We start from the raw sequence: 22,221 nt of genomic DNA, 5'->3' as shown, positions 1-22,221 counted from the left end.
TTTATTGCTTCTCTCTACACATGCATGTGCCTTTCAATGAAATCAAGAGGCTCTGTTCTCTCCGTTCATCTTTCCATCCTTTTCTGTTATGGTAGCTCGATCACTCTAAATGACTTCGGGTATTTCACCCCAACCTCCTCCACCTGACTTCCTTCTTTGCACTAGTGCCTTCCTTTCTAGTTAAGGAGACAGTTCTTGATACCTCCACTCACTCTGAGGCCTGGTCTCTGTGGGAGCAATCTCTGCTTATTGACATTTTGGAAATGTTCTCTATGTCAGAAGAACCAGTTGCTATGTTATGATCCTGACCACTACTTTCTTTTTAGGACTTGGACTTCCTAGGAGAGTGATCAGTTGTTTTTCTCCCATCTCTCTCCCTAGAATTTCTTCTGTATGTGAACATTCAATTCCCAATTATCTTTAGTCCAATCAAGAAATAAGGCTGTATGTTACTATCCTGCTTGGACTAATCCCTTTTATGAACACTGCCATCACCTGTTTTTCTCATGACTTACCTCCTCTTCCAAGGGCTTATCCCCTTCCACTTTAATCAGTTGGATTTTTCAACTTATCTCTCTGGCATATTCTTTTTTGGGGGGAGTCCAACTGACAGCCTATTAACATCACTTCCTATCAGATTAAGCATATCACAGCCTGTCTTGCCTCCTTTCAATGCTGACCTGTGGTGGAGATCTTGCAGGCTAATATGTGGACTTCTCCTAGCTCATTCATCTCCTATCAGTGAGCAGTTTCATGTGAATCTAGTTTTCACCTTCCTCTAGTCATAATTTTTAGTCTATCCAAAGGCTCTAGTGTAGTGTGTCTTGCCAGTTAATGTTTCATTTCCATCTCCATCACTGATCTTGTTTGATCTCCATGTCCCTGACACATTTCCTGACATCCCATGGTGTATGCAGCTCATTTTGTATGTCATAAAAGAACAAGGAGGCAAAATACACAAAAATGGAACAACTGAAACAGAAAAAAAAAAGAAGACAAATGTCCACATAACAGGTGGAGCTAAATGCTACATTAATTATGGTTGGTGTCATTGGATTCTTCTGAGGGCCGGCTTTGTTTCTTGTGGAATACTTACTCGAAATCCATATTGAATAGGGGTGTACGGAAAGTGTTAAACCATCCATTCCTGCTTAGATGGCATTTTCTATAAGACTGCTTCAGTTGAATAAATAAATATATATATATATATATATAATGGACCTGGCCACTTCTGCACCTTTTACACAGACACAACAAAAAATACTAACATATAAAAATAAAAACAGACAACACCAGGTGTAGTTCTGCCCTTACACCTGGCTTGCACTTGCTGCCTTTAGTCTTAGTAATTGATTGCACTGTCTGTTGGTAGGGGCCCAATTCTAGATGATTATACCTGATGATGTGGTTCACGTACATTCTTCAGTGTTCTTCACTATGTGTATTCACTCCTCCTTCTTCTAGTGGAGCACGTGAAAAGCCTTATTTCGTCAGTTTCAAGCTGCTGGGGAAGTCGATATGGAGAGTTTTCTTTACAAGTGTTGCCTCCCCTCTGGTAACAGACTAGTTGGGCTCATCCCTTGTTTGAAATATAGAGCTGGGGTGTTACTTGGAAGTGTAGTACAGGACATCCCATAGCAACATCTCCAAAGCAATTTCTGGTGCAGATGTCCAGTCAGAGGAGTCTTGGAGTTACCTCAGAATGCAGGTGAAGATTCCTTTTCATGTCTTTATGATATCTAACTCATGTAAGTATTTGACCAAGATGGAATAGCCAAAAGCCCTAGCCACACTACATATTCTTATGTTCCACCCACCTTGGTGACATGTTATCACCATCATTGGATTTCCCTGATACTCTTTGCTCTACTGTTTCAGTACACAGTACAAAAAACAACAACCAACAACAAAAAAAACTTGGGTGAAGAGTATTCCCTGCTTGAGAAGAATGTGATCTCCCACTGGGTGCTGCTCCACTAGACAACCCTCAGTCTCATGGGTGTTACAGCTCATAGGCTTTCCCTTTCTATCACTATTTTAGGAAGGAGCTCAACTTTGTAATAGTTCAGCACTGGCCCCTCCACCATCTTCAATGTGTGATTCTAGTTCTTAGTGGTGCAGAGAGGTAAATAATATTTCTGACGCTAACATTTTCTTAGCCTAACAATTTATTTTAAATAGATACCTCTCTGCACCATCTCCCACCCCTTTCTCTCCACTTTGGGTGCATTTCATTCCTCTTATCAAGAATGATACTATGATCATGTGCAAGTGTTCATGGAATTTACTGTGCATGGAGGATGTGTCACCCTCCTTTTGGTGAAGGATTACATCATAGGCTGGTATAATACACATAGACATGTGTAGGAGTGAGAGTTTAAGGATTGTGGCATGCGAAGGAAATTCCATGGCAGTTGCACTCAAGGTAATAGGTCTTAGTATTGGAGAGAGGTAAGTATCTGTCTGAAATACATTTTTAGGTAAGGAAAATGTTAACTTTTGGAAATTTGAGCTATGAAAGAAGTTTAAGAACTTTAACTTCTCGTTGATCATAATTAAAATACAGGCAACTTTTTAAATACTTAATGTTTCAAGGGCTAACAATAAATTTCTACTGAAGATCTGTTTGGATGGTGGTATGATAAGGTTGGAATTTTGTATCGGGCAGATGTACTTCAAAGAGCTTGAAAATATTGGGTTGTTTTACTTGCTCATGATGTGTGAGTGGCTGTTAGAAATATAGTTGTGAAAGGCTACATTTAATTTGGATTACTGATTTTGATTGATTATTTAGTTTTATTTCCAGGTGATAACAATGACCATTTGGCTCATCTAGGTTATCCAATTTTTTGCTACCAACTTACTACAAATTACATACAGAAATTCCTTCTCCTGTATCTAACCCTGAGTCCCTGGCTTCTAAAATACCCATTCAGTCTCCTTTTAAACCCCCCATCAACATTGTAGCTTATACCACATTATTCCATAGGGCAACCACCCTATTAGAAAAATAACTACTTTATTTGAACTTATGTCTGCATTTTTCTCATTTTAAACTTACATTGTAGAGAGGATGTAGATATTACCATGATTAGTATAAGAGCATACTGTCCCTGTGCTTTTTCTTGTATCGTTATATATTCTCATGTTTCTTCTGGTGTGATGGGATATATGATTCCTCTAAAAGAAGAAGCTATTATAATGTTGTTTTTTTATTGTAATAAATATACCCTACTCTTTCAGTCATACTGTCAATTTGTTATCCCCCTCTTTTCCAACTTTTCTGAAAAATATGTTTGCCTATTTTTTATTACTGATATCTTTTTGACTGGTATAACTGATATTAAAATTTTGATTTTTACTCTTTATGTTAGCAGTTATTTCCCCAGCACTTCTGTTACTTTGTATTTCATTCATTAATATTACAATTGTTAACTTTTCTCTGACACTACAGGTTTACTGATTGTTACCTTGAATTCTTCAACAAAAAAAGTTTTAAAAAAACATTTCTACAACACTGTTTGTGCTACTTGAAAATTTCATACAATTGTTGCATTATATTTTAAAGTAATGTGTTTTTTCTTTGTTGCAACAATTAAAAATTAGTGGAATACATTTCAGCATTTTTCGTAATAATACTATACAGTTTCATGTAAATTTAATTTCTTTGTTTATCCTTGAAGGCCAAAATTCATAACAAGTATGCTGACTTGGTAGGTTTAATATCCATATAAATAGTATATAAAATTTATTTTTGTAATAAGTCTTGTTTCTCTAATTATAACATAATTCTTAGTATAAATCCTAGTAGTTGATCTTACAACTTTATGATATGTAAATACAAATTTGTTTGAAGTATTTTGACAGATAGCTATTTGCTAATTACTCCTGTTTTATGTATTTCACTAAACTAGACTATCAGGTATTTCTCCATCTACAAGATTTGTTACTTGTGTGATGCATTTCTGTTCATAAACGTGCATCATCATTCTCTGATTTATAAATTGCTTGAATGAAATGAAAGTATTAAGTTTTTAAACTGTTACTACAAGTATAGCTAAAGCTATATGAATACATCTTTTTAAATGTTGATTTTATTATTGAACATGTTTCAACTTCATTCTTGATGTAATCTTCACTGGAGTGTTAGACTATAATCAAATAACATGTAATGAGGCACAGGATAAACTTTTTTTTCCTTTAAGTTATCTTTAGACCTATCTAAAATTGTAAATGTTAATGCCCCTCGGTTGTGGTATTATAAGCTTTGTATATGTCTTTATGTCTAAAATGTAATTTAATAGGATGAAATTTTAATAGGGTAGCTTTATATTTAGTTAATAACATTTTTGTTAGAATTTGTTTCAATGGATTGGTAGTAGGTTTTGTGGTAAGCAGGCAGAAAGTTCATAAATTGTGTTTATGTTAAAATCACAGTGGATTAATATTACAAATAATTAATGTACCTCGTAGTTTTGTACTAGGTCATTTATTGTTTATCATTTTAATTATTGATATTGAATATGTAATAACCAGTTAAGTTTTTAAATGATATTAGCTTAATGAGGATTTCAAACTACATACAAGGTACCTTAGTCTTGTGGAGAGATTTAGTGAGCTTGGCAAATGTCTTTTAATTTTAATAAAAATAAGGTTAGACATATTGGTTCTCACAACACTACTTATTCTTATAGTCTTTCTGGGGATATTATAGGTGAAGTTAATGAGGAAAAAATATTATAAATAATATAAAATTGGATACTTGATGATTTAAAATTCTTTGTGCTTAAAATATTAAACAATTACAAGTCTCAAAAATACAATAACAACTTTTACAGAAGGCTAGTTCTGGTTTCAATGATTATTAAAATTAGAACTTGCCTATTGTAAAAGCTGCTGTTATTGTTTTTTTTTTTAATTAATTATTAAGTGTAGTAGGTTTCTCACTAAACATCAATTATAAATCTCTGACTGGGGATTAACCAAGGAAACAGTTATTAGTTATTTTATTTTTTAAATTCTTATTATTTGTAAACATCTGTGACATATAAAAATAATTCTTTCTTATAAACTAATAATGCTAATTTCACCATAAATAAAGAGAAGAAACCTCATTACTTTAGAGGAACAGTTCTTATAACTAGATTTGTGTAGTAAATAAACAGAAGAAACCTCATTGTATAAGAGGAATGGTTCTTATAACTAGATTTGTGTAGTAAATAAACAGAAGAAACCTCATTACTTTAGAGGAACAGTTCTTATAACTAGATTTGTGTAGTAAATAAACAGAAGAAACCTCATTGTTTAAGAGGAACGGTTCTTATAACTAGACTTGTATAGTAAATAAACAGAAGAAACCTCATTGTTTAAGAGGAACGGTTCTTATAACTAGACTTGTATAGTAAATAAACAGAAGAAACCTCATTGTTTAAGAGGAACAGTTCTTATAACTGAACTTTTATAGAGGACTAAGGAGTGTTCTAAATTTTAATATTGCATGAATATGTAAGTAGTACTTGTTAAGTATTATTATTGTGTTTCACATCAGGTGCTTTATGGACAACTTACGAAGACAGGATGAGAAAGTTACCAACCTCTTAAACTGATGGAGATATCATGGGGCTTGTGGTTGTGGATGTTGTAAGACAAATTAGACATTGTTCAGAGAATGATTTCTTTACTCTTCTGCATGTTCACTGAGAATTATTCAAAATTATTGTGTGGAAACCCAAACTCACATTACTATCACCATGGAAGATAATGCAGTGTTTTTTATGTTCATTCTTTTTTTTTGTTATTGTGCAAACATTGATCAAGAAGTGACTTCTTAGAGATGAACACAATATTTATATAGAATAAAACCAAAGGCATTCTATTGTATTGATTTGGTAATCTACATTGTTAAAGTTATGGCTTGTTATGGATATCAAGATTTTTTAAACAGTCTTAAAAGGCCTCCAGATAAAAGAACACAAGAGGTAAATTTTATTATAATTATTTCTATTTATTTAAAGAATTAAATAACTAAATGAAATGAGATAAATGTATATAAATTGCAGTTGAAGAAATATTCAATTAACAATTTAAGGATAGTTTGTTAGGTAGATCTGCTCTACTTTATAGAAGTTTAATTTTCAAATCAGGCAGACTTACTTCTGAATTACTGAAAGCCATTTCTTGTTAAGTTCTCTCATGCTTTCAGCAATCATGTGACTTCAAATGCTGCATGTCCTCGATGCGATGCAGAGCACATGTCAACTTACTCAGAATTTTCCACTCATCCACATTCTACATGATTTATTGTTTGTGTGTCAGAAGAATGACAGGGAGATGACATAGTGGCATTGTCAGCATTTATTGATCAATATATTTAGATCATCAATGCCAAAATGTCTGCTGGAGTCTCTGGTGAGTTTCACAAATATGAATGCTGAAGCTGCATCCTTTACTTGCAGCCTTGAAAAAGACAGCTTTTTTGTTCAGACTTATTTGCCTGTAGTATCTGAAGAACAGGATTTGTTAGCTAGCCCTAATTCTGATGAAGCTTCTGCTGGTGTGATTTCTCTTGTTTTCTCAGGTATATTATACTTTAAATCTTGAATCTATTTTTGTTACACCTGAGGGTGCTAGTATCATGTTAGAGGATTCAATTTGGGATTCTTATATCTATCACCTTACATGGATAGCCAAGTTATTGCACATGTTTTTAGAAATCAGCAGAATGTTAATAGCCTTCACATTCATCACAATGAGGGCTTTCAGCAGGGTCTTCTTCTACTGATCTTTATTCTCAAGTCCTTGAACCTCAGATTGGGTATTGGAGAGGATCTTTTACCTTGATTCATCATCAGTTTTCTGCTCTGTGTATCGTGACATCTCACTTTGAGACTTTCTTCTTATGTGCAGTTGTTAGCTTTCAGCTACTCCTGTCCTCCATATTCATTTAGTCAAGATCAAATTTCTACCTTACACTCTCCTTGGCTGCAGCTTTCTCTGATGCTATATTTAACATATAGCTTTTTATTATCCTTTGACTATCTTTGCTCTTTGTGCTGTATTGCATGGTACACATTTTTTCCCATCATTTCTGTTGATCTAGAAAGAACTACTTTCCTTTACATGTTCCTTACCATTCCCGTCAACTTATGCTTGACTTCTTATATTTTCTGTTGAGTAATCAAAGCATTTATGAATCTTCTTCATTCACTTGCCATTGATTCTCCTTTCTACGTGAACGATTGGCTTATTCTGGCAGTTGTCTACAAGTCTAAGCAACACAGTATTTGAAACATCTTGAATTTTGGATCAATACAATTCAAAGAACACTTCATCCTTCTTGTATGTCACTGCAAGCCTTGGAGTCTAGTTTTCATACTATTCTGTCTTCTACACCTACTGCCAAAGACATCCTCTCTGTTTTGGGACAATGGCATATCACCACAATGTCATTCTATTGGGAACACACTCAAGCATGATAACCCTAATAAACTTTGCCTCTCGGGGCATTTCACTTCAGATTTGTTGTTACACAATATAACTATTTCTCTCATCACTCTTATGTCTGTACAATTTTGGTTGATTTGAATAATTTATAATAGCTGAGTTTACCTTTCTTCCTTTTCCTATAGACCTTCATCTTTTCATAGTTGACTCTTTCATATATTTTAATGCTATGTTGGGGGATCAGCATTGTTCTGGCTCCTGTACTCCTTAAGAAGCAACAACTAACATCAACGTTTTAGAATTTTAGGCTGTTCAAAATGCTTGTCTCAAGTTTCTGCCTTTTCTATACCACCATTCTTTGTTGGTTCACACAGACAATTTGATAGTGGTGGCTTGCATCAGCAATTAGGGCAGTACTCATTCTTGCAGCCTTTGTTTTGCTGCAGTTTCTTTACTTCTTTGGCTTCAATTCTTAACACATTCACATTTGAGTATGTCATCTTTCTGGTTTGATGAACATTTTGGCAGACTGACTTTGTCAAGATCATCCGCTTCTCTTCATGGAGTGAAATTTTCCACCCTTTAGATTTTTAGTGACTGTGCAAATGTCTGGTTCGTTTGATGATTGATGCCTTCACTATGTCAGACATCCTTCTTTTTCCATTCTACTAGTTTCCAATTCGAGATAAAAAACTGATTGTGGATGCAGTGAGTCCATTTTGAAAAACATCTTTCTGTCTGCCTATCCTCCACTCTGCCTTTTTCTTTATGTGCTCAACAAAATCAACTGCTTGAGGTGTCAGGTACTCTTCATTTGTCAACTCTGGCCAGCTCCATGGCTTTCCCTGTTACATCAATTTGCTAAAAAGGAACTAGTCCCATTACCTCCTTGGGAACATCTTCATCAACCATTCTGGCTGGCCATTCAAAGGTTCTTTCTATGAGAAGCCAGTTCCTCTTATTTTAGAGTGGCTTTTGCCAGTGCTCTTTCCTGGTGTTCTGTCAATCCATTTGGACTACCTTCAGGATTGGTGCATTAGACATATTTCTTATCTATTTTAAACTCATCAACAAATTGCTTCTGTATATTTTTAATTTACAGTAGTGGCTTATCAGCTTCTTCCATTGCTGATTACAGAAATGCTTTATCTGCCACTTTCAGGTGCCATGGAAGCCATCAGTTTCTTTTGTTCTCATTGTACAAGAACATCTTCTGAGTCTTTCAACTTCAATGATCCCAAGTTCCTGGACACTCATAAATGGGGATTGAATTTAAGGTTATATTTCTTGCTAGCTTTTTGAGCCCTTAGAAACTTGCTTACTCTTTCATCTATCGCTCAAAACATATTTTATTTGCTTGCATCAGGTAGAAGAAGTTCTGATATCTGTGTCCTTGATGCTTCCCTTACATTGTTTTCTCAGAAGGCTTTATATGTGTACCCAGATTGTGCCTTCCTACCTAGAACTTGGACTACAAGAGAAGGTAACCATTGTTTTCAACCTACTATGTTAATTAATTACATGTTAATGTAAAATTTTTACATTCAATCAGGGCTGTTCATTGATATCTACCCATACTGAATCTTACAACAAATCATGCTCCTCAGATCTTGCTCAGCTTTGACATATTTGTTTGTGCAATTTAATTGTCTTGGTTGCCATAATCTCACAAATATCTTGGAAATGAATTTCAGGTTACATCTCACCAAGGCTAGGAGGTACCCTGCTGAGAAAAATTTATTTCTGAGTGTCCTCACTTTTGTTCAATCTTCATGAGTTTGGTCCACTCCACTTGATTCTCCCATGAATCCAGTCCAATGATTCTTATTCTGGTTCCAGATTCTCCTCTAACTCTGCTTGGCCACTTAATTGTTTTTGTTGTTGTCTAGGTTGTTACTTTCCTGCCTAAAAACCTTATTTTTGGAGAACTAATATTCTGTATGATAATCTCCAGTTCTCTCCTCCATTTCATTATGGGCATTCTGGCTCTTATTATTTTAGAGTTAAGTCCCTGTTTTAAATTTTACATTTTTAGAATTAATATGAATTTCAAATAGGAAATACCTTTCAACCTACCTCCTCACATCTGGAAGGAATATGTTATGTGATAATGACTGCAAACATATTTGGGGTTTGGTGGGAAAGCATGGCTTATATACGTTTTTCTGATACAATGAGAAATGTAGAAGGTAGGAGAGTGTAGAATTCTGACTAAATTAACATATATTCTGCAATATGTCAACAACATTCAGAATTTTAAGTCATGTTGTTGATAACATTTTAGTATTTAAGAGTTAATCATGTGTTTGAAATTCATTTTCATTCTTTCTCTGTATTCTTAGATCTCAAATCGAATTTATTAGGACATAATTTTAAAAATGAAGAACTGAGGAAATTTAATGAGAATTTTGGAGATTACAGTTTCATATAAGAGAAATATTTTCTATAAGTAGCTTGTTGTAGTTTAGTAGTTGAAATGGAATATTATACATGGACCAAATTCAGGGTCCATGTATAATGTATAATTTCCTTTGGAAATGAAGATATGTCACTTGATGTCGTTTTCTGAAAATTCTGAAGAGTTTCTGCTAAATGTTAGTTGACAGATGGAATCATCATGATATTTAAGGAAGAAACAAGAAATAAAATGGTCTCAAGATAGTTTAATTGGTTGAACATCACAAAAGATGTTTCAAAGATTTGTGCTGGTTATTTATAATTTTTTTACACCAGTGTTATATGCAAGAAGTATAAAGTTTCTAATGGTTCATACATGTTTTGGAAGACTTACTGTGAATGAGTTTATTCTCTTTAATTGAGAAAGACCTTTACAGGCTTTCTAAATAGTCTGGATGTGGAAGATGTTCTTAGATGTTGCAAATTATACTTTCAAGTAACTTATTTATAATCAGCAGATATTGACAATCGATGGTAAAAAATAAGAATTGTGATTAGATAGTCTAATAAATACAATTGTAAGGTAATAAAATCTACTCTGTGTAGCAAAAGTAGTATCTTGTTTGGGGTATTTGGGATATCCTGTTTGTTTAATGGTAAAGATGAAGATGGTTGATAAATCAAAAAACATTTTTATTTACAAAAGCTATGAATGTTTTGTAATACAACTTTCATCAACCAGCTTTATCTTCATTGTTTGTAATAGGCATAAAAGAATCAAAAATGGCATATCTGCAGTAAAACATGAGATTTCCACACATATTGAACAGCATTGTTACCATGTTTAACTTTGAAGTTCCTCCTGACATCTTTTTTATTCATGAAGCACCATCTTTGGCATACATTGTGGACCATCTAATCATCTTAACCTTTAAATTACCATACTTTTGTGTACTCTTCATACTGCTGGAGTCCATAAATTGCATTATACCAAATAATTTAATGTTTTTTGCTTTGTGAAAAACTTACTAAACCAAGTTGAGTTAAATAACTCGTATTCTATGTAAAATAGATAGGGGACCTAAGCAGTAATTTGTGGATTTAATTGCAATGATTATGGTAATTTTGTTTACATTTGTTTGTGTAATACATATATTATTTGGGACTTGTTACCAAATATGTACTAACAAGTAATTTGGTGCATAAATAATTTAGAAAAATGAAATGAAACTTGTGCTGCCTTTATAGATTGTATGTCCTCCAACATCTTCTCTACATTGATCATTCTGAACCAGGCTGTTGCTGCCCATTTCACCTCTGTTTTGTTTCCTTGTGAAAACTCTGCCTAAACCATCTATAAAAGTGTCTTTAAAAATTGTGTTGGATATAATTCTAGGGTTAAGATCTCTTACTTCTGTTGAGCTATCTGCAAATGTAAAGAACACATATTTTTATAGCACATAACTCTGTTGCAGAAATAAGTAATTGACACCACTAAAATGCAGGTTGAAGCAAAGAAAATATAACCAATTATAATAAATAACTGCAATTAATTTAGCAAAACTGAGTAAAAAAAATTATTTTATAATACATCATATTAAAGATGTCACAGATGTATATAGTGTATCTAGGATTTATATCTGCATCCTTATCAGGTAAACTACAATCTATAACAAAAATGCTTTTCATTGATTTAAACTTTAAATGTTGAAAATTTTATCTTGCATATTATTATACTTAGGCCTAACACCAATGACAATAAATTAGCAGTTAATTATCTTTCCTTTTAAAACATAATGGGGAGGGATGGAGAAATTTTATTTTTATATTTTTTTGTCACTGTTCTCCAGTTCTACTGTGAAAAATATAAAGTTAGGATATTAGTAACTCCTCTGGTTGTGAGAAGGTTAAATAAATAGCTTTTTGGGGTAGGTGGGGATCATTAACTGCCAATTTAGTTTAAGTGGCCTAATGGAAGATGAAAAATAAATTGGAGTATTGTATAGCTACATAATAAAATATTAAAAATGTATTAGATGCTAAATTTGTATGAAAATGATAATAAAACAAATTAATTGTTGCTTATCTCTTTGCTTTTATACTAAAGACTATATAAGGTGTTGGTGATTTTTGTATTTAGTGAAAAACGTACAACTGATTTATTGGTATTTATTTTTCTCTCATTTCTTACACTTTGGTAGTAATAATATAAACTTGATTTTAATGAATTTTGAAAACTTAAATAGGAATTTGAATAAAATGTTTCACCACCTTGCAGTGAAAAGGGAATGATTTTAACAGCTAATTTGGAAATATTTTCCAGGAATTGCAAATTGTATATTCATATCTTCATGGAATTGAAGCTTTGTCTTCTCTGAGAAAAGCTTCTCTTCAAGCCTTATGTAAAAGTGTCAGATACGAACAGCATAATGGCAATAACATTCTCTACTGGTAAGTAAACCAATCCATAATGTACTGTTAAAAAAGAAACTATATTATACATTGTTTGTTTTTTATTAGTGTGTAAGTAAAAGACCTGTTGTATTTTTCACGTTAACATGACAAACATTACTTCATCTTTTATGGGTCTTAGGCCTAATCTAATCAAATAATATAAATGTATACATGGGGTTTTAAGACTAATAAAATAATTTTTTTACTATTTTTAAGTTATACAAAACTAAGAAAAATATAAAAGGTAAAATATTTGGAATTCAGTCCATTGTAACACTATAGATATGCTTTCATACTTTATATCAAATATTTAACATAAAATATTTGGAATTCAGTCCATTGTAACACTACAGATATGCTTTCATACTTTATATCAAATATTTAACATAAAATATTTGGAATTCAGTCCATTGTAACACTATAGATATGCTTTCATACTTTATATCAAATATTTAACATAAAATATTTGGAATTCAGTCCATTGTAACACTACAGATATGCTTTCATACCTTATATCAAATATTTAACATAAAATATTTGGAATTCAGTCCATTGTAACACTATAGATATGCTTTCATACTTTATATCAAATATTTAACATAAAATATTTGGAATTCAGTCCATTGTAACACTACAGATATGCTTTCATACTTTATATCAAATATTTAACACCTTAATTTTGGCTTTTGTGAAAAACTTTTCAGAGATAGTTTACAGTATCAAATTTAAAAATTCTAACTTAGTATTTAGAGTAACATTTCCATTTCTCATGAAAGTTTAATAGGAAATATTTTTAAGAATATGAGTCACATTTCAGAGCTAGACACAAAGTGTATCTTTAGATTTAATGTTTATATCTAGCATTGCTAATTAATTAGTAAAAGTCTGTTTACAGTTGATCCCATTACAATTTCATAATTGAAAAATGCTTTAAAGCAGTGGTTTTCAAACATTTGTGTTCATCGACCGCCACATTTTTCTAAATATCTATTTTGGTGGATGACAGTGGGATCTATACACTGCTGCTGCATGTTTCCATAATCATGTTGCCTTTCCACAGACTACATCTTGAAAACTGCTCTATAAAGATATCATGTGTTCATGTAATGCAACATTTGATTTAAAATACTGTACACAGCTGTCAAAGCTAGATATAAAAAAAATTCCAAGTTAGAAGTTACACTGAATTTTCTTAATAGGATTCGTGTAGATTTGTAAATCCTCATACTTCTTACCATTAGTTTTGTTGAGTCAGCAATGACTGTAAACAGTATTGAAGAACTTGATAGCAGAATGTTACCCATCTTTTGAACCTTTGAGCCATTAAAGAGTTATCTGTTTGTAAGATTAGACATTAAAAACATTCTTAATTCACCAAATTCCACTTCAAAATGTACATAACATACTGTTGCAAATATTATTTAACCCTCAAATTGCTGACTTGTTACACTATTCATTAATGGTGGGTTCACTTATTGCATGTATTGAGTACTTTTATGTTTTTGCCTGTTATCATACTTAAGTGTAAAAAAGCCTCCCAAATACATAGGGAATCCTAGCAGTAATATCTGGAAGTAATTGGAATAATGCCCCCATGTGGCTCAGATAAAAATAAGTCTAAGGGCTTATAACACTAATAACTGGGTGTTGACAGGCAGAGCACAGACAGCCTAGTATATACCTTTGCACTTAACATCAAAACAAACAAACAATTGGAATATTGATAGTATTATTGTTTACATTTGTATGTATCACTCATGTTATTAGGGACCTTGTAACCAATAGTCATAGCCACAAGTAATTTGGGACATAAATAATTCAAAAAATGTCTTTCAAAATTTCTGTGAACTAAGGTTAAATACCATTGAATTTTATTTTATTTTGAAAACCATTCTTGTTTTTAACTACGTAAGTTACTATCTTTATTATATATTTTTCTCAGCATTAGCAATGTTAAAATGTATTTTTGATGAGATGATATTTCACTGGTAATTTACTGCAGTTAACTCAGTTGAAACAAGAGGTTGATGATTTAAAACTAATGTAAAAAATAAATGTAAAATTGTCAAAACATTTATCAGTGGATCAAATCCATTCAATCCTCACTTGAAAGGAGGGCCAGAATATATTGTCCAGTTTAGACATTACGGAAATGCTCAATTGCAGTTTCATATATACTTTTAGGGTTATTGACCATTACATAGATAAGCTTAAGAAGCTGGAAAATGGAAACTTTCAAGCGTTATTACAATGTAAAATCACTTCAATAGGCTTATTCCCATGTCTTTAAAGTATCTAGTAGGTAATGTGGGATTAAGTTGTGATAACATTTATGAAATAAAGAATTATTATTTTTTTGTAACTACATAATAATAATCCTTCCACCCCCTCCGTCTCTTTCATCTAGTGTTAAAGCGGTCTGAAAGCTTATAACAATAAAAAAACGGGTTTTGATATAAAGTGTTAGTTTTGTTAGATATAAATATTTTTATTTATAAATCTGTGTCAATCAACATACTCGTTTATATACATACTACTAGATGGCAGCACTATAAAAGCAATTCACAGATTTTATTTAATTACGAACTGTTGTTGTCATTTTGTATTTTTAATGTTTTCAAATGCTTATTGGAGTTTCTCGCACCTACATAGCAACAATAGTGGTATGCCGTAATTTGTTTTTTAACCATAATGTAAGACCTGTAGTCGTTACAATCTTGAGAGTATCGTAATATTGTTATTTTACCTAAATATTTATGCATTTTAAATATATATATATATATATATATACATATACGTATAAACAACCAAGATAGTCCAGAGTCAAGTACCTGTCTCGAAAGCTATTAACGTTATTGGCAGCACGGATTTCTACAAAGCATTAGTTCTATTAGATAGAGTATATTTATTTTTATTAATGCATCTGTATTTATCAACACACCCGTCAATATACACACTACTAGATGGCAGCACTATCAAAGCAATTCACAGATGTTATTGAATTTCAGATTTGTTGGTGTCATTTTGTATTTTTAATATTTTCAAACGCTAACTGGAGTTCTTTACTAGGCATAATTTTTGTATATTAAACATACAACAACCCGTATCTCTAAAACATTATATGTATGTGTGTGTGTATGAATATATATATTTAATGCTAACAAATACTTTATGACCTATTTGTGTTATACCATTGTGTCAGTAGGATGACACGAAACAACTGATAAAGCTGCAAGGCGAAATATTGAGTTATGAAAAAACAATGTATAGATAAATATATATTTACAGAATTTTTTTTAAATTCGTTTCAATCTTGCATAGTATTTTAAATATCTATACAATTTAACAAGTAAGGCTCTATTGCTCAAGCTGTTGGCGTTACTCTTATAAACTTTTTGTGCCAGAATATATATTTGACTAATGAGCTCAAGCCTTCTTTTTATTTCATCAATCTATTTGAAACAGTAAATATATACATAGAGTAGTCATACACGTATACATGAATTATACAGATTTTTCAAATCATTAACATGCTTAAACATTTAGGTCGACTTACTGCTAGTTACATGAAATTAATCTTTACTTAAAGTTCCATATATACTTGCTTATAATCAAAGAAAAGTCTAAACACGATCTCTGATTCCTGTTTCTGTAATAGTCATCGTGTTTCTTAGTAATTTCCGGTGTTAGGGAAAGTAAGTACACTTATGAGTCTTGTTTGCACGACTATGATTGTTCAGAGCATCTGTTGGCTTAATTCTTGTAGGTGGTAGCAACTTGCCTTTGTTGCAATCAGCCTTGCTTTTCGCAGGGCCTGAAATTTTCTTGTTATCGCATTCGGTGAGCACGTGCACATCACGTGCAGTATAAGCATATAGCAGTCGCTTGCAATGTTATTAATACAGTATAATAACCTGACCTTCTTTTTTTCACATAATTATGAATAAAGACGTAGTAAATTGTTTAAACGTTATAACTAGTTGTAGTAATAACCAAACAAGAAATGGGTTATAATAGTTGCTTACAAAGTTAATAGTGATCACATTCGTATTGAAGATAATAACGGAATTTACAGCTCGTATATTTAGTCAACAATTTTGGAATAATTGGCAATATATTTTTGTAGTAGTTTACTGCTTTTACAGTCGAAGTGTTAGTGTATGAGTAATTTTTTTGAGCTGAAGATAAAGCGATTATGAACTTGTCGTTTGTAACTGCATATGATTTTTGTTTTCTTACTAAGTTAAATAGTTACATAATTGATATTTACAAAGATAATCAAAAATGATAAAGAAGCCAATTATGCATCTTAAATGATAAATTGTATCTAAAATGAATGTTTTTATACATAGGTCGCATTATTTATGTTTGAAATGTCAGTCAGATTGTATAAAAACAATATTTCTGCACACATTTGATACCAGGTACCAATTGTAATAAATGTGCCAGAATAAGTAGTGTCGTTTTACTTTCACGTCGTATATTGAAATAATTTCTAATCTTATAAAAGATAAATTTATTTTTTTGTTCACAGTCGAGGTGAGTTGAGTACGTGTTGGTACGTGTTGCTGTCTGGTTGTGTCTTCATAGATGGGTCGATGTTCTTACCTCGAAGCAGGTAAGTGAAGATCAGAAAATGAGATGTTGTTAGCCACCTTTAAACTTGTAACTAAATAACCGCTCTTATTACAGAAGCGTTTTGACGCCATCAAACACGCCAAAATTGTTAGACTCGCTTATTTTGGCTTAGCCTCACATTTTCATGTTCACATCATGAAATGTTGTTCAACATATGCAGTGTCATGTTCATTAACTCGACAATGATGTCAGCACACTTAGGCTGGAAATTAATAATCTGCACACAGGGCAGCACTAATCACCATGGCAATGGAAGTTCTGATACATATTTATGGCGAAGGAAATTCCATTCGCCGGAGCAGGTTTTCTTAGTCGAAAATAGAACAGTAAGCATCATAATAAAAAGAAAATTAAGTAAGATACTTATATATTATATTTTGACTGTGGCTGTTGGAAGAAATACGAGACCAATGTCAACGTATTCTGTAGCAATCTTGAAGAATATTATAAAACTTTGCAGCGAGTACAGAATTTTTCGTTAAATAATTTGGACGTATGCTTTGTATGACGATGACGTTTTCTTTGATAAAATTACTGTTTTATTTTATTAAATACGAGATTTTCCAAATATATTAAAAATGGGCAAAATATTTTTCAGAATACTGTACTACACATTTTCCCACTTAATATAGAAAAACTACGTACCATATTGTTATAATTTTTGATTACTAGTTAGTTATTATAAAAGAATGCGTGTAGCTGACGTCAAACATTAGTGTTGGAACTGTCTCACACATTATATTTCACAGCTTTAGATCCCTACACAGCAATTTTCCCAAGTTGGATAAAGTTTTTAAGGGTTATATATCCACGAAATTCACGTAGTTCAACCCTATTAAGTCTACTTGATGAAAGTTGCGTATTTATGAATTAACGAACTTTTTCAATAAAACCAACGTTTTGGTAATAATATACGAATTTTAATATTTATTACAGTGAGAACTTACAAGGTGTAATTTAGCTCGAAAGTTCTCAACTCATTTCATAAATTCATTGAATTAAAAAATATATATAATTTTCTTCTGATCATATTATCATGTGACTGGACAGTAAGTCTGAAGGCTTATAACGCTAAAAACCGGGTTTCGATACCCATGGTGGGCACAGCACAGATAGCCTATTGTGTAGCTTTGTGCTTAACAAGCAACAAATAAATATTATTATTATAGTAATTAGATAATATGCGAACGCTTTCATGTTAAATTGTAACATGATAACGATTAGGTAAGTGAATAAGGGTTTTGTTTCGTCTGACTTGTGTTGTGTTGAAACTAAAAGCATGCAAGATATAATACAAAAACAACTAGCCTGATGAGCTTTGGTAGCCCTCGAAATAGTGTGTTTTTATAGACCCTTGTAGAATGTACGTTATGCTCTAGTTGTAAATTTATAATAGTTCTCTCTCTCTTTGGTATGTTATGTGTACCAGTACTTGAGTTGTTGCTGTATTTTGATATATACACTTTACTAATTACATGTACAATATATTTATCATCTTATTATCATTTTGTATTTCCTTTTATATAATTATTAGGCTGTTAGGACATGATCGAATGTGCTAAGTTTCCAACATATACGATGTTGTTGTCCAAGTGAGTGTATACAAAAAAATCTCGCCCTTTCAGCCGTGGGGGCGTTATATGTGACGATCAATCCCACTATTCGTTGGTAATAGAGTAGCCCAAGTGGTGATGACTAGCTGCCTTCCCTCTAGTCTTACACTACTAAAATAGGGAGGCTAGTGCAGATAGCCCTCGTGTATCATTGCGCGAAATTCCAAACAATCAAACAAACTCTCCTCTTGGTTGTTACCTAATTCCTGGGATTAGTTATGAAGGTGCTAATTCCTGGGATTAGTTATGAAGGTGCTAATTCCTAGGATTAGTTATGACGGTGCCACTACATTCCAGTTGCTTATTTACAAAAACATTGTCTCGTAAGGGCGTGTTCATTTTGAACGTCTGCGTAGAAGAACGAAGAGTTTCATTATGTTGAAATATTTACGTAGTAAATACATTGTCTCACTACTCCTGAAAACTTGTTGAAAATACCCTACTTTGTAGAGAAAGTGAAAACTGTGTATGTTAACTGTAAAGGCTATAAGTTCGAAATACCATTGCGAGATCATAACTAGAACATTGAATTGTTTCAGTAAGTATTTCCATGTAGTTAGTACTGGTTATCATTGGTCGTTTTGTGAGACCATGACTAAATCTTTAAGTTGTTTCAGGAATTATTTCCATGTAGTTACTGCTGGTTCTCATTGGTTGTTTTGTGATACTATGATTGGATCTTTAAGTTGTTTCAGGAAGTATTTTCATGTAGTTACTGCTGGTTATTGGTTATTGGTCGTTTTGTGAGACTATGACTGGATCTTTAAGTTGTTTCAGGAAGTATTTCCATGTAGTTACTGCTGGCTATCATTGGTTATTTTGTGAGACTATGACTAGATCTTTAAGTTGTTTCAGGAAGTATTTTCATGTAGTTACTGCTGGTTATTGGTTATTGGTCGTTTTGTGAGACTATGACTGGATCTTTAAGTTGTTTCAGGAAGTACTTCCATGTAGTTAATGCTGGCTATCATTGGTTGTTTTGTGAGACTATGACTAGATCTTTAAGTTGTTTCAGGAAGTATTTTCATGTAGTTACTGCTGGTTATTGGTTATTTTGTGAGACTATGACTGGATCTTTAAGTTGTTTCAGGAAGTACTTCCATGTAGTTAATGCTGGCTATCATTGGTTGTTTTGTGAGACTATGACTGGATCTTTAAGTTGTTTCAATAAGTATTTCCATGTAGTTACTGCTGGTTATCATTGGTCGTTTTGTGAAAGTAAACGTTACTTTATACTTACACGGACTTATATTTATATTCTTACATTAGGGGTAGGTAACGTTACTTTATACTTACACGGATTTATATTTATATTCTTACATTAGGAGTAGGTAACGTTACTTTATACTTACATTAGGAGTAGGTAACGTTACTTTATACTTACATTAGGAGTAGGTAACGTTACTTTATACTTATACGGATTTATATTTATATTCTTACATTAGGAGTAGGTAACGTTACTTTATACTTACAAGGATTTATATTCTTACATTGGGGTAGGTAACGTTACTTTATACTTACACGGATTTATATTTATATTCTTAAATTAGGGGTAGGTAACGTTACTTTATATTTACACATATTTATATTTATATTCTTACAGTTGGAGTAGGTAACGATACTTTATACTTACACGGATTTATGTTTGTATTCTTACATTAGGAGTAGGTAACGTTACTTTATACTTACACGGATTTATATTTATATTCTTACATTAGGAGTAGGTAACGTTACTTTATACTTACACGGATTTATATTTATATTCTTACATTAGGAGTAGGTAACGTTACTTTATACTTACACGGATTTATATTTATATTCTTGCATTAGGGGTAGGTAGGTGTGAAACAATGATGAAAATATAAAGGAAGTTATCTGCAGTGTATCAATAATTTCAAAACTGTTTGATGTTTATGATGTAACAGTTTGCAAAAGTATACTTAAAATACGTTTATTTTAAATAAAACAAAGTTATTGTTTTTTATGTTTTTAAATACGTATACTCTTTCCACTTATTCAATTCATGAGTAATAGAACTGTAAACTGTTAACAATGTAATGTAAATAATGTACAAGTAATTTAATTACATTGTTAACGGAACTATTCAAGTTTACAGTTCTATTACTCACTAGCTCTTCGTACGGGTTGTGTGTATAAATAATACATTAAATTAACAAACAACATAGAAAAGTCCTAGTTGTTTACGAGTCTTCATATAGACTTATTAGGAAGACTTCGAATCCAAAATAACTTGTAAAAACTTTAAACATTGAACCTTTATTTGTTCTCATCAACAAAACTGTACATTTTACACACATTTTATGGGAGATACAGATTTTCTTATTTTCTAAATACTGTTTAACAATGGAGTTAAATTTTAAGATTGACTTTGGAGTTTAACATTATACAGAAAGATATCACCTATCAGTTATAAGCATCTTTTGGCACGTGCTACGTAGATAATACATAATTTTACTTGATTTTATAAAACTACGAGCAAGTCGGTAAACGGTGTTCAAAGATAAATGCAAAGCTGAGACGCGACGGTCACTTTATATGTTTTTTGGCCGTCTGCTTGACGAAGGTTCCTCTCGCCAGTCGTCTACTTTACAACCACTTACTGTTGAAAGTAATATGGCAAACTCCCAAATATTTTCCTAGTTTTAATGGCTGGTCGAGGTACCTGTAAGATTTCGTGACTTGACTGCCTTGGCCTGGACAACTGTGTGTAGCTCTTCGTCAGACGACTAGATCAACTTGTAGATTTTTTTTTTTCTGACAGTGCGCTTTGTCTTTTGGGTCGTTCTTATTTATTGTATTTAAAACCATAGTTCTTCATTTGAACATAAATAAATAGAAACATAACAGATTTTGAACAAGTAGGTGATGGTAAGCTATTTAAAAAGTTTGATAATTGGAAAGACTGATTGATAAATTGATAGACAGACAGATTTAGAATGGATAGACACAAAATAGATTCGCATAGATGGATATACTGTGTAGATAAGTACGATATATATTGTCTTATTGATACAGATTTATTAGCTAATACAATTGGTTGGATGGATCAGTTAAATCAATTTACAAACACATTCTGGGATTAAAGAACATCTGGCCAGATCGCATTTCAACGTAAAACCTGATAAGGCAAATATAATGAAAAACAAACAAATGTTAACAGTTAACTAGCCTAGCGTGATTTAAACCAAAACACACGAACCATGGGATATATCATGGCTTTACATTAGAAGATTTTAAAGAAAGAATGATCAAATATAACTTAATTACTAACACCCCATTAGGACGATGAAATTTATACTATTTTTCGGAATGAAAGTATTTTGTAGTTGACAGTTTTGCTTAGTAACAATTATTTGTTTTCAAGTAAATGTTAAAAGGAAGTAATACCATAGTTACTTTACATAATATGTTTTTACATTTGTACAGAGGATAAACAAATTATTATCCTTCAGACCTGACCCTAAACATGATAATTATAATACCATAGTTACTTTACATAATATGTTTTTACATTTGTACAGAGGATAAACAAATTATTATCCTTCAGACCTGACCCTAAACATGATAATTATAATACCATAGTTACTTTACATAATATGTTTTTACATTTGTACAGAGGATAAACAAATTATTATCCTTCAGACCTGACCCTAAA

General features: G+C 32.1%; 1 protein-coding gene across 4 annotated transcripts in view; it reads left to right on the top strand.

Moving 5' to 3' along the window:
• Nucleotides 1–22,221, top strand: part of LOC106467194 (rap guanine nucleotide exchange factor 6-like) — an 80,873-nt gene that overhangs the window by 3,891 nt on the left and 54,761 nt on the right. For 3 of the 4 annotated variants that reach the window (XM_022395321.1, XM_013927515.2, XM_022395323.1), the window contains exons 2-4: nucleotides 5,549–5,978; nucleotides 12,164–12,291; nucleotides 16,829–16,912. In XM_022395321.1, coding sequence (XP_022251029.1) covers nucleotides 5,910–5,978; nucleotides 12,164–12,291; nucleotides 16,829–16,912 — 281 coding nt within the window. In that variant the 5' untranslated portion in view covers nucleotides 5,549–5,909. The remainder of the gene's footprint in view (nucleotides 1–5,548; nucleotides 5,979–12,163; nucleotides 12,292–16,828; nucleotides 16,913–22,221) is intronic. The other variant, XM_022395322.1, reaches the window with a different exon arrangement.

Source organism: Limulus polyphemus, unplaced genomic scaffold (genome assembly GCF_000517525.1).
Source record: "Limulus polyphemus unplaced genomic scaffold, Limulus_polyphemus-2.1.2 Scaffold2524, whole genome shotgun sequence".
NCBI classification, from domain to species: Eukaryota; Metazoa; Arthropoda; class Merostomata; order Xiphosura; family Limulidae; genus Limulus; species Limulus polyphemus.
This window is presented reverse-complemented; position numbering and strand designations above follow the sequence as displayed.